This window comes from Labeo rohita, chromosome 12, assembly GCF_022985175.1.
Source record: "Labeo rohita strain BAU-BD-2019 chromosome 12, IGBB_LRoh.1.0, whole genome shotgun sequence".
NCBI classification, from domain to species: Eukaryota; Metazoa; Chordata; class Actinopteri; order Cypriniformes; family Cyprinidae; genus Labeo; species Labeo rohita.
This window is the reverse complement of record NC_066880.1, coordinates 18,726,799-18,740,759: the sequence shown is the minus strand read 5'-3', so window position 1 is coordinate 18,740,759 and position 13,961 is coordinate 18,726,799. Positions and strand designations below refer to the sequence as shown.

Sequence of the window (13,961 nt, the reverse complement as noted above, 5' to 3'; positions counted from 1 at the left end):
TCTCGGCAAAATATTGTCCTATCCTAAAAACCATACATCGATGGAAAGCTTGTTTATTCAGCTCTCAGATGATGTATACATTTCAGTTAAAATAAATTGACCCTTATGGCTGGTTTTGTGGCCCATGGTCACTTATAGTCTTGCAAATGACCTACCTATTCTTTTTTCGAAATATATTCGTCTTTTTTTTTTTGTACATAAAATGTATTATATTAATATTTGGATAATAAATAATTGCATAATATCGTTTATTAAAATGCAGTGCATGCAGTAATGATGTACTAAAATACCAACTTTGTTATTACAATACAACCTTTATATTTTCTTCCGAACTTTCTGAACTCAGAAGTTTATTCGTCCATCAGAATCTAATTATTAAAATTTTATTTGTTTCAGAAGCAGATGGTTGATAATGTTAAGTGCACTTGTTTTCAGTTCAGGGTTGCCATAGCCTTCTAACTGTTGCCTCTTACAGTTATCATGTTACAGACCTGCACATTCACTACAGTGGTGATGCCTCAAAGGAAAGGGATACCACAAAAGCCCTTCGAGAATACTCCACTGAGCAAAAGATACAGGTATTCTCTTTTAAAATATGCGTGCATTTGTAAATCTATGTGTTAACAAGTTTTATGAATGTGAAAAGTTTTCTGTGTGTTTTTAAAGTCAGTCTTCTATAGCACCTTTGGTTGCCAGACCACAACATCATTTAACATAAATGGAACTAACACAAATAATTAAAGGCTGGAGATTATGCTTTTTTAATTCTATGAATTCTACTGTAACAACTAATTTAATTCTGTTTTGTAATATGTTGAATTCCGTCAAATTTATTTCTGCAATTATAAAAGACAGAGGTAATTTGGCATTTTAAAATATAAAGAGAGCATAGACTCCTCACTGTCCTGTTTTATTGCAATACAATATTTTTCTACATACACAACCAGTTTACTGTTGTATTGGTAAATTGAGATGTTGATTGAGGAACAGTGTGTTTGGAGATACAAGCATTGGCACTAAATAATTCAGTTAGCCCTGTATAGCTTGTCTTTGCTTCAGTCCTTTACATAATACGTCTATTACGTTTTACTGGTAGTTATACCGTTTCCCCATTCAGTTTGTAACCTTGAAAGTGAAACCGCACTATGCTTTGTCATGTGTTTATACTGTGGCATGTTCATTTTCATTACGTGCCTTAGTTTTGGAAGCCCCCGCTCGCACCTGAGCTGCATGTCAGCTCACTCAGTAAATCAATCCTTCCTTCTGGATCCCCCCGGATGCATGACAGCATGTGTCCTGCCATGTGGCACGAGAGATCTCGAGATGCAGCGTTTAATCTGTCTAATCCAGAGCAAGAGCTTTAATAGCACTGCTCCTGTTCAAAGATGTGTGACTGCGCTCTTCAGTGCATTCAGACGTTCTAATTATCCACCATCGTCCTGACGGATCCCCAAGCTGATACTGGGCTACTTTTTGTCCCTTGGAGAGACAGCTCGAAGAGAGAGTATGGGAAGGAGGTATTTATAGAGAAATGGGGCCTCACTTTACCCTTTTTGGAGAGAGAATCATTAAGGATCTGTGCTAGGTGTCCCAGTTTCTTGATTTGAGCTCTGCAGGCAGGACTAGCAAGACTCGCCAGAGATGCAGAGTCAACTCATCGACAACATCACTCTGGCACTCGATGCAGTGTCACCCTTTTTTTAAGTGGCAGTGCTCTGCGTGCCACATGACGATGGGGGGCATTCGAAAGGCGTTTCCCCTGAAGCGTGGTGCGGCGCATTAAGAGGATCTCGTACAGCGTGGAAGACGTGGACCAGGCTTTTAGCTCTCTCTGAATTTTTGGTACCTGTTGAATTACGACAAAATGAAGAAATTCCTCCAGAATAAGAAAGGGAGATACTCCTTACGGCAGAACAAGCCGAGTCCTCGCTATCCACCCAAAGATTTTTGTAAGTGTTTAGTCTTCAAGAATTTTGTGTTTGCAGGATGATGTGTTAATATTAACATGACTTTCAGCAGCACATTTAAAGTCAGTTTAGGTGTGCGTGGAGGCTTTGATGAATGACCTTCTGTCAATCTGCATGCTTAGTCTTTGCACAAACATTATTACAATATTGAGAATGTTGCTGTGTGAATGTCTCTTTGTGTTCTGGTTTCACTAGTAAGTACTTGCTATGCTCCAAACGTGAGTCTCATGTTGCTGATGCTGTGTTCAGGCACATCTGTACTCCGATATCAGATGATTTGGGAGCCTCTGTTCCTTTTCAATGAGGTCAATGTTACTGGGAGGTCTAATGTGTCAGCTGAGACTCTGTATTTAGTAAAGGTTGTATGGCTCTCTTTATGTGAGACTGCATTACTTTGTCTTCAGCAGAAATTGACACAGCCTGACATATTTTAGCATCTAGGTGTATATATTTTAGGCGCTTGACATATTTTAGTGTCTGTTCAAGCATGTGTCCGCAGTGATGCCCAGCAACTTTCCATTTTTTTCTCAGGAGACCTGATCATTTTGCTCTTTATAAGTAGGGCTTGTTTACAACAGGCTGATCAAACATTTGGAGCCCAGTTGGCCATTTGAGACCACATATCATCTTATTTGCCATCTTTCTTACAGTCCTCACAATGCCAGCGTCCAACCAGGGCTGGCCGGAGGAGTTTGGCTTTCAGATAGGGGGGAATGGGCCCAGCTACATCCTGACTGTGGAGGACGGAAGCAGTGCTCATCTGTCTGGACTGCAACCTGGAGACCAGGTGTTGGAGATCGAGGGCCAGAACGTTTCTAGTCTTAGTGCTCAAGAGGTCATTGCCCTTGCCCAATCACAACGAAACATCCCGCCCAGTATTGGAGTAGTTTCACGCATCCAGCAGGTGGGTCAATGACATGAAACTTTTTTTTTTTTTTTTCTGAATGTATCTATTTATTCATAGTGTCATCAGTGTTAACTAAAATATATTGGTTCATTAAAATAAAACTAAATGAAAATGAAATGAAATCTAAATGTATATAAACGAAAATGAGAAATTGCTAACTGAAACAAGTATAAATTGAGGCACGAAGATTATGAACTGGAAGTAAAACTGAACCAAATTGAACTTAAAAAATACAATTAATAAATTAAGCCTAAATGGTAATATTCAAAAAACTAGGCTAATAAAAATGACAAAGTCACAAAACAAAATTACATACAAATTAGTAAAAATGTACATACAATTAAAATGAAACATGATAAAATAAAAGCTAAATGATATCAAAATATAATTAAAAACTATAATATAACAATTCATACATACATTGATTTAAATACACACACACACACACATATATATATATATATATATATATATGTGTGTGTGTATTTAAATCAATGTATGAATTGTTATATTAGAGTTCATATATATATATATATATATATATATATATATATAAAAGTATCATTGAAATGTAATTTTTGGAAAAAAAAAACAATAGATCGGCATAATCTTTAATAATTACTTGTTAGAAAAAAACATCTTCTTTACAGAATAGTTGCATTTAAATCAATGTATGTATGAATTGTTATATTACATTTATAACATTTTGATTTTTGGAGAGTCATACAACATGATATTTTAAAACCTCAACTAACACTGCATTGTCCAAAAAAAAAAAAAAAAAAAAAAAATATATATATATATATATATATATATATATATATATACACACACAGTGCTGCTTGAAAGTTTGTGAACCCTTTAGAATTTTCTATATTTCTGCATAAACAAAACTGACAAAGAGAACCCAATTACAAATTAGAACAAATTAGATGAAAATATATACTTTGTCATTTATTTATTAAGTTCAATTACATAAGAAATAACTGTAATTAAATTACAGAAAAAATAAGAGTAATCCCTTACTTAATCCCTTACTTTTTCAAGGGAAAAGTAATTAAATTACAGTAACTAATTACTTAGTAACTAGGTATACCGAACACTACTACGATGGTACCTCAATGTTTCACAGATACCATGAAACATTGCAAAAACGGGCTGAAATGTGATGCCTGGAAAATGCAAGTTTCACAATATTTTGCTCACCAAAGAAGATTACAAAGAATGGCTTGCCAGAGATCCGAAGAACCATCACTTGGCCTGGTGCAGTTCTTCAGTTTTATGCAAAACAGAAATACGACAAATAGAATATAAATTCTCTGTCATATGGCCAAAAAAAAACCCCATCAGAAACCAACATGAATACAAGTACATATGCATCTATTAATTCAGTTCTGTCTATAACAGTACTTACAATCTGTTGCATTTTATGGCCTGTCTGCAGATGGATATCACTCCAGGCCCCGACGGTCGCTTCGGTTTCACTATCGTGGGAGACTGCCCCCTGCTGGTGGAGGATTGCTCCCCCTGCTCCCCAGCGGGTCGTAGTGGTCTCAGAGCTGGCGATTACGTCATGGAGGTAAATGGGATCCCAGTGAAGCACCATGAGATGGCAGCCGCTTTGATAAAGGCCTCCCAGGGCCGCACGCTGCGTCTTGGTGTGCTGTGCATGGGCAGTCGTCAGAAACGCAGCAGCGGGAGTCTAGAGGGCTCTCAGAAAGACACAGATGGCATGCGTCAGGACCGCAAACACAAGGCTCTGGAATTCAACAGGAGGGTGAGTTTATCTGACAGACTTTTTGAATGTTTATGAATTTTTAAAACGGAAGAGGTGTGAATCAGAATCATTCCTGTTTCAGGTGGAGGAGATTTTGAGGAATGAACCAGAGGTGAAAGAGAAACTGTTTGCTGTACTCAAACAGTTTGCTGCTGAGAGGAAGGTGGACTGGCTTGCTTCCGTTCTTCCTGACATCTTGGCAACTGAAGAGCAGCAACAGCTCATCTCAAACATCAGGTATCCATGACAACCCCATCTGCCACCTACAGCACTCATTAATTTTTAACCTCCATCTCAGGGCCACTCTGACCCAGATGTTTCGAGCTACTGTATTTAGCCATGCAGAACAGATTGAAGGCCACCAGGGGGCATCAGTTTAGTGTAGGTTTTGCTGAATATATGAATAGAATTTGGTACATTTTTACTGTTCTTCTTATGTATGTTCTGGAAAGTCACACTGTGATGCACATATCTGCAGTAAACACAAACACGCTTTCATTTCTCTGTGTTTGGTATAGAATTACCCAGTGTGGCTTTCAGTATAAACTGATATGACCTAATAAGAACACTGATAGATGTGTCTCCATCTGGTGCTGCCATGTAAACTGATAATCTGCTATCCCTCTGATGTATCCTGGCACAGTTAATAGTGAAATTCCTGTCCAGTCCAGCCTGTGTCTTAATGCCAACTGGGTCAATAACTTAAGACGGTGCTAGACAGAGAATTCTAGTGTTAATAGATTTGTCTGCTTGTCTTTGGGCACTGTCAAGCTGTTTGGGAAATGATGCTTAGTGGGACAGTTTACATGGTCTAACAAGCGATTTAGTTTCAGATGTTTTCACATGATTAGTTGTTTGACTATAATATACTTTACCATTTAGAAGTTCAGGTTTGAAAGTCTCTAATGCTCACAAAAGCTCTATTTATGTGATCAAAAATATGATAATAACAGTAATAGTGTAAAATATTATTACAATTTAAAACAACTGCTTTCTGTTTGAATATTTTTAAAAATATAATTTATTCCTGAGATGGCAAAGCTAAATTTTTACTCCAGTCACATTATTTCTATCACATGATCTTTCAGAAATCAATGTTTAATTTTGTTTAATTGATTTCAATCCCAAATTGCAATGACAGCTCTAAAATACAAGACACTAATGCTTCAGGAGTTTAGGACACAGAATAGGACTCGTGCTTATTCAATAACTGTTTTATTTCCTGTTTGGGTTTATGTACACTACCAGTCAAAAGTTTTTTTTATGTTTAAGATTTTTAATGTTTTTTAAAGATGTCTCTTCTGCTCACCAAGCCTGCATTTATTTCATCCGAAGTACAGCAAAACCACTAAACCTTTTAAATATTTTTACAATTTAAAATAACTGTTTTCTATTTAAATATATTTTAAAATGTAATTTATACCTGTAATTTATTCCTGTGAATTTTCAGCAACATTACTCCAATCACATGATCCTTCAGAAATCATTCTAATGTTCTGATTTGCTGCACAAAAAAAACATTTATTATTATTATTATTATGTTTTCTCAGCTGGGTAGAATTTTTTTAGGTTTCTTTCATGAATAGAAAGTTCAGAAGAACAGCATTCATCTAAAAGAGAAATCTTTTGTAACATTATAAATGTCTTTATCATCACTTTTGATCAGTTTAAAGTATCCTTGCTAAATAAAAGTATTAATTTCTATTTTATTTAATGCTGCACAAGCTTTTTATTTTAGATAAATGCTGATCTTTGCATCTTTCTATTTCTCAAAGAATCCTGAAAAAAATGTATTCAGTTGTTTTAAATATATTTATTTATTTAATAAATAAATTTATTTCCCAAAAAATATTGGAATGATTTCTGAAGATCATGTGACACTGAAGACTGTAATGATGTAATGATGCTAAAAAAAAATTAGCTTTGATCGCAGGAATCAGTTATATTTTAAAATATATTCAGTAGTATAAATATTTCAAACTTTTACTGTTTTTGCTGTACTCCGGTCCGAACAAATGCAGGCTGTGTGAGCAGAAGAGACTTCTTTAAAAAACATTAAAAAAATTTTGACTGCACTGTAAAAAACAATTTGTTAAGTCAACTTAAAATTTGTAACCTGGCTGCCTTAAAATTTTAAGTTCAGTCAACTCAAAAAATGTTTATTCAACTTGAAATGTTAAATTATACTAAGTGACAACTTAGATATTTGAGTTGAATCAACTTTAAATTTTAAGGCAGCTGGGTTACTTACCCATCTGGTAAGTTTAGCAAACACAAATATCTAAGTTGTTACTATTTGAATATGAAGTAAAGATCATGTTCCATTAAGATATTTTGTAAAATTCCTACTGTAAATATATAAAAACTAAATTTTTGATTAGTAATATGCCATGTTAAGAACTTTATTTGAATAACTTTAAAGGTGATTTTCTCAGTATTTTGATTTTTTTGCATCCTCGGATTCCGGACTTTCAAATAGTTGTATCTCGGCCAAATATTGTCCTATCCTAACAAACCACACATCAATGGAAAGCTTATTTATTTGGAAAAATTGACCCTTATGACTGGTTTTGTGGTCCAGGGTCACATATGGTGGCTGTGCTTTAATATTTATAATCTTAATTGAAGGATTTTGAAAGTGTGAGAGTAATTACAGTAAGGTTAACCCTGTCTGCTTTAATTGTTTCAAAATGATTAACAGTTGAAAACATTTGCTAAAATTTAGAAAAGTAATCAAATGTAATCATTTACATTACGTTAGTAAAGTAATTGAAATAGGTGCACTACTTATTACATTTTAAATAGGGTAATCTGTAACCTATTACATTTCCAAAGTAACCTTCCCAACACTGCTAGTATATTAGATTTTGTCTGATAAAGGTGTTTGGTGTGCAAGAGAAATGTACTGCATGTTACATTTTCACCTACTTACCTAGGTTGCATTTAGCAAGGCAGCTTTCCCCAGTTTATCAAAGAAAGAACATCATTAAGGTTATATATAGTGTTCAATATTGTGTTTGCTAAATGGAGACAAGCTATTCCCTCCGTGCAGTAGGTGCTGTTCCTTTGTATTATGAGATAATAACCTTTGTCACTGTATAATCCTCTTTAGAGAGATATCTGCTGAAGGGTGGTGAATGGGGATGTCACCATGTGTTCAGCAGCTTGGGGATCTTGAGTTCCTTGTGATGTACTGTGTAATGCTAAATATGCTGTAGTTGAACTGGAATATAAGAATATGACACATGGAACTTGTGAAATTAACCATGGGTATTGAACTGTTGGTACTAAGTATCTATTAGTCAATCTTTTTTGATCTAGTACATTTGAATATTATCTAGGACAGATTTAAGCCACTCTGGGTAGATTCAGTTTGCGTTGGCCTACTGGGACATTAGCCAGTTCCCAATTCAGTTGAGATATGCTCTTTTAGTTGGCACTAAAGACGTATCTCGGCACAATCGTCATCATTTCTAGAAATCCCTTATTTAGGCCACATGGCAAGCCATAGTTGTTCAGTTTAAGGTGTGAGTGTCTATTTTGCCATCTTCAATTAGAAATGTTATCACAAGTTCGTTATTCATCAAGAAACTGAATGCGTTGAAGAGAGAAAGATATTTCAGACACATTTTAAAATGATATACACTACACCATTGAAAAGTTTGCGTTCGGTAAGATTTTAATGTTTTTTGTGCTCACCAAAGTAGCATTTATTTGATCATGAATACAGTAAAAAGTGTAATATTGTGAAATATTGTTAGATTGTTTTGCTGCTTAGTGCTTCTGTGAAATCTTAGTACATTTTTTTAGGATTCTTGGAAAAATAGAAATTTTAAAAGAGCAGCATGTATTCGAGATACTGTAGAAATCTACTGTAGAGTCTAAAGTTTTTACTGTCACTTTTGATCAATTTAGTCTATCCCTGCTGAATAAAAGTATTTATTTTTCATTTCTCCAAACTTTTGAAAGGTAGTAAGCCAAATGCGTTTTTCATATGGGCACTTTGATATCAATTTGATGTCAAATATTAGTCTAGACTTGATTAAGATGCTGTGAAGTCATTTTAAATTCAGTTTGGACAGCAATTTCTTCCAGTGGTGGTTTTGTGAAAATAGGAAATAAATCCCACACTGAAATTGGTTCAGTGTGTATGTAGGCCAATATGTTTGACGTTCAATTTACATCAAATCAATGTCAAGTCAAGTTTTTGATGTCAGTTTGATTTGCATAGCTGACTTGTTTTTTTGACGTCAATGTTTCCTGTCAGTATGATGTCTTTTTAGCATCAATTGCCCCCTGTTTTTTTAAACTATAAACAGTAGCTTATATCCTATCCTAACCTGTCTTACCCAATTAAATCATGAATTGGTAAAATAATATCACTAGTCTCATTTAATCCTCACTATATAAATTAATCAGCCTTGTCTCACTATATTAGATACGCATGTCTTACTTTCTGCCAATCCATGATCTCTCTCTCTCTCTTTGTGAATCTCATGGATTTTCTGCTCATTATTCAGTGCTGATCTTCTGGAGGTCACTGTAGAGAGGCAGCGGTCTCTAGACAGTTGTAGTCAATGGTTCTTGATGGCTTAGAGGCTGTTAAATTACGTCCCTCAGGGTCAAAGTGACAATCATTTTTCTGAATATATCTCTTAAGTAGCCACTTCACTTTCATCTTCTTCTGAGTCATGAGAAACCAAAAGATGAGTTGCTTTGGGTGAGTACTTTTCATTCAACTTTAATATCATACATTGTGGAATATGTCTCTTCAGTAAGAAAATCATTGATATGTTGATTCAGTTTGTCTCTGTCATAAGCACTGTTTTACACGTCTAAGATTTTAACTTTTTAACATGGTTTGTGTTCAGATAGTTTGCGTTCATTTAGGATAGCTGCTAAATCAGGCATGTTGTGTCAGTTAGGCAGTGATATTTTAGAGATAAACAGCTGTTGAAAAGTTTGGGGTTGGTAAGATTTTTAAAATGTTTTTGAAATAAGTGAAAAGGTACATCCTTGCACATTACCTACCCCTAAAATTTCCCAATCAAGTGTCAAGTTTTTTTTTTTTTTTTTTTTTTTTTTTTTTTTTTTAAATTAGGCTAAGCATGTTACCGTCTGACCTCCTGAAATAAATTTCACATTACAAATGCAAATATAGTCTGCCAATAGTAGTTCCATCCACATTTTCTGAAAAGCACAATAAATGTTAATGTGCTGTGGTGTATGCTGTCATTTATAATACTCACAGTAATGCTTTAGTACTCTAGGTAGCTAAAGTTTGTACTCTAGTGGCCTCTTAGGGCTTTTAATACTTTATTTTTTTCTTGTCTGCTGTCTGGAACTGCAGCCATTTGGCCACGCAATGAAGTCACTGTGTCTCTCTATGTGCCTCCATATTAATGTGAACCTGAGGCAACTCTGCACTCTAGAATTGTCTAATGGTGTGTTTTTGTCGATGCTGTCATCCAGGCAATGGGGAGAGAAAAACGATGTTGTGAAACTGTATAATTTGAAATCATATTTCCAGGTTACGATTACATAGTGTCTATGTGCAGAGTGTTAGTGTCCTTCAGAATGATAGAGATTGTGTTTATAAAAGCTATGAAGTCAAGAAATTAAAAAAAAAGTGTATGTTTTACTTAAAGTGATATGTTCTACCCAAAATGAAATTTTGTCATCCTTTACTGTCATCGTGTCATCCCAAATAATATGTACAGTTGAGGTCAAAAGTTTACATCCCTCTTTCAGAATCTTTAAAAATAAGAGGGATCATACAAAATGCATGTTATTGTTTATTTAGTACTGACCTGAATAAGATATTCAACATAAAATATTTTTACATATATTCCACAAGAAAAAATAATAGTTGAATTTATAAAAACGACCCGGTTCAAAAGTTTACATCCTCTTGATTCGGTGTTGTTACCTGAATGATTCACAGCTGTGTTTTTTTTGTTTAGTGATAGTTCTTCATGAGTCCCTTGTTTGTCCTGAACAGATAAACTGCCTGCTGTACTTCAGTAAAATCCTTCAGGTCCCACAAATTCTTTGGTTTTCCAGCATTTTTGTGTATTTGAACCTTTTCCAAAAATGACTGTACGATTTTGAGGTCCATCTTTTCACACTGAGGACAACTGAGGGACTCATATGCAACTATTACAGAAGGTTCAAACGTTAGCTAATGATCCAGAAGGAAAAAAACATGTATTAAGAGTCAGGGGTGAAAACTTTTGAACAGAATGGAAATGTGTACATTTTTCTCATTTCGCCTAAATATCATATTTTTTCATTTAGTCCTGCTCTTCAGAGGCTACAGAAGATAGTTACATGTTTCCCAGAAGACAAAATAAGTTCAATTTACCCTGAACTTTGAATTCAAAAAGTTTTCACCCCCCGGCTCTTAATGCAACGTGTTTTCTTCTGGAGCATCTGTGAGCGTTTGAACCTTCTGTAATAGTTGCATATGAGTCCCTCAGTTGTCCTCAGTATGAAAAGGTGGATCTCAAAATCATACAGTCATTGCTGGAAAGGTTTCAAATACACAAAAAATGGTGGAAATCCAACAAATTTGTGGGACCTAAAGGATTTTTCTGAAGAACAGCGGGCAGTTTAACTGTTCAGGACAAACAAGGGACTCATGAACAACTATCACTAAACAAAAAAACACAGCTGTGGATCATTCAGGTAACAACACAGTAGTACGAATCAAGGGGATGTAAACTTTTCAACCGGGTCATTTTTATAAATTCAACTATTATTTTCTATTGTGGACTATATGTAAACGTCTTTTATGTGAAATATCCTATTTAGGTCAGTACTAAATAAACAACAACATGCATTTTGTATGATCCCTCTTATTTTGGTAAAATAATTAAAATTTTTAATGTTTCTGAAAGGGGGGTGTAAACTTTTGACCTCAAATAGACATTTGTGAGGGTGAATATACTAGATAGAGTATAGATCACTATAGATAATCCCCTTTCTGAACCGAACTCTGATGTGTTTAGAATTAAAATAATGTCTGACATAGAAAAGAAAATTACTCACGTTTAGTTTGTGTTCATAATCCATTAGCCTGATTACATGAATTCGCACCTACAAAAATCAGGAGAATTTATGCCGTGACTCAGAAAATGAATGTGCTTTTTATTCGATAAACACATGGAATTATTTTAAAAGCTAATGTCGGTACATCACCTTCAGAGAACAAAGCAGACAGAATTGCGTTGACGTTCCACTTGTCGAGGTTACTAAGGTTACATTTGCTGAGGTTTTTCAGTCGGGGTCTTTTTCTGGTTCCCTAGTGGGTGGCATAACAGGCTTTTCCGTATCCGCCAACGTTGCATAAATGTGACAAACTTGGCCTTATTTCTATTCAGAATCTTATAAAGGTGAAGTTATCAGAGTTAAAACTGTATTTGTCACCTGTCTGCTAAATGTTTTTCCCGAACGTTTTTGTCTAGCCATTTTTTCCCACTTCAAATCTTTCACTAAATTCAGTATGTGCTGAATCCTTCCAATTATATTTTAAATGTCACGCTACGAGTTTTGAATTTTCTCTGTTGCATCTAAGATTTGATGCTCTTCCCAGAGAGCATGGAACATCAGGAGCAGCAAAAAGAGAATGGGGAAAGAGAGAGGGAGAGAGCAAGAGAAAGAGAGAGAGAGAGAGAGAGGCGGTAGTGTGATGTACTCCCACACCTTTGCTATTGCTGGATTCTGGTATCTGTACCAGAGCTTCTGGAGTGGGAGTTTCAGATGAAGACAGCACTCAGAGAGGCTGCTACATGTTGGAGGTCCTCACAGCTTCCATGAAAGATCGGGATTGACTTCATTACTTTGCTTGCTTGGCTCCTTTCCTCGTTCTCCCTCCATCACGACTGAATATTTTCATGGATTTTGAATCTCACAGTTGAATGAATGCGGCTGAAGCACCTTCACTTGAAGTCGTGATGGAATCCATGAGAGGGGAAAACTAAGACTGGCTTAACTGAACTGGCAACCTTTAAAAGTCTTTTTGATAATGCCTAATCGTAGCTGATTTAAACATTTTTTCTCTGTTGCCTTCCTGTGACCATGTTTGCCAGGATCTTCATTCCCAAGAAGCATCGGCAGCGCTTCGACGAGGCCGTTTCTCAGAGTCTCATCAACCGCATGTGCCGTAGCAAGAGCCTGGGCGAGCCCCAAAACAGGCTTAGGCGAAGCCGAAGTCAAGACCACCACGAGCGTCCTCAAGGCTCGAAACGGGCCAGTTCTGTGCCCAGAGATACAGGCGATGACCCGGCACAACCCGAGCGTGGCCTTAGGAAGAGCACCACCATGATTCCCAGCCACTATGTCACTGGAGCCAACCAGAGGTACGTATCATACACCTTTTTCATAAGTGTTACTTTCCTTGTCCTATTATTAAATTTAAGATAAAAGTAGTTTTTTATTTCCCATGCTGGTTTAAAAGGACAATTTAATCCCAAAACACTGCAGGAATCTTCCTCAGATGCTTAGAACACTGTGTGATATGTGGGAGATTTTGTGTGTGGGTGGGCGAGAGAAGCACTATTGAGTTGTGTTTGTTTCTATGCCTCATGCTTTCCCTGCTTACACACACACATGCACTCTCTACATCACGAGCACTTTTCATATTGGGATATATAATCAGCTTATCAGACAATTTTAATCGTTACAATCGTGACTTAACCTGAAGGGAAGATTGCCATCATGTCATATTCAAGCCATGAAGCTGCTTATCAGAATTTGAGCCAGAACAGAAGCAGATCCTCTTGTTTTTGGTTTTAAATTTGCTCATTGCTTTCTATATATTTCGATGTCATTACAATGTATCAATATTCTTTATTTTTGAATTGAAAGTGATATCTAAAATATTACTGGGGAAGTATTATCCAGAGTGTTTAGGTTATTAAATATTACAGTAAGAGTGAATATGATGTGCTGATACCCCGTAGACTGTATTCCTCATCTGATAAACTGCTGCTCTTCAATAAATAATGCTTCCTTGGCTCAGTCCTTATGTAATCTCCATTCAGAGTTTTCTGGGGTTTTTTTTTTTAAACATGTCTTTGTTTATCTGTCATCTCCTTTCTAATCCGCCATCAGTGTTTGGTTCTGGTGGCCCACCTTATATAAAATGGCACTGCGACAAGAAGCGAATGTTTCTACTGCTTTCCCCTATCTCTGTTTACTCAACGGTTCCAGTGTCGCCTTGAGGTGTTGCCACAGCAACCGCTAAGGCTAGCTATACTCTAATGATATGTCATAGGTTTTCTCTAAGAAGCAGGGAAATCTTGATTCT

General features: G+C 35.9%; 1 protein-coding gene across 6 annotated transcripts in view; it reads left to right on the top strand.

Moving 5' to 3' along the window:
• The first annotated feature begins 435 nt into the window (after positions 1–435).
• Positions 436–13,961, top strand: part of grid2ipb (glutamate receptor, ionotropic, delta 2 (Grid2) interacting protein, b) — a 35,881-nt gene continuing 22,355 nt past the window's right edge. For 2 of the 6 annotated variants that reach the window (XM_051124470.1, XM_051124468.1), the window contains exons 1-5: positions 1,236–1,949; positions 2,618–2,871; positions 4,319–4,651; positions 4,734–4,888; positions 12,742–13,011. In XM_051124470.1, the coding sequence (XP_050980427.1) occupies positions 1,865–1,949; positions 2,618–2,871; positions 4,319–4,651; positions 4,734–4,888; positions 12,742–13,011 (1,097 nt within the window). In that variant the 5' untranslated portion in view covers positions 1,236–1,864. Of the gene's footprint in view, positions 579–1,235; positions 1,950–2,617; positions 2,872–4,318; positions 4,652–4,733; positions 4,889–9,218; positions 9,372–12,741; positions 13,012–13,961 lie in introns of those variants that run through there. The other 4 variants (XM_051124469.1, XM_051124467.1, XM_051124472.1 and 1 more) reach the window with 4 other exon arrangements.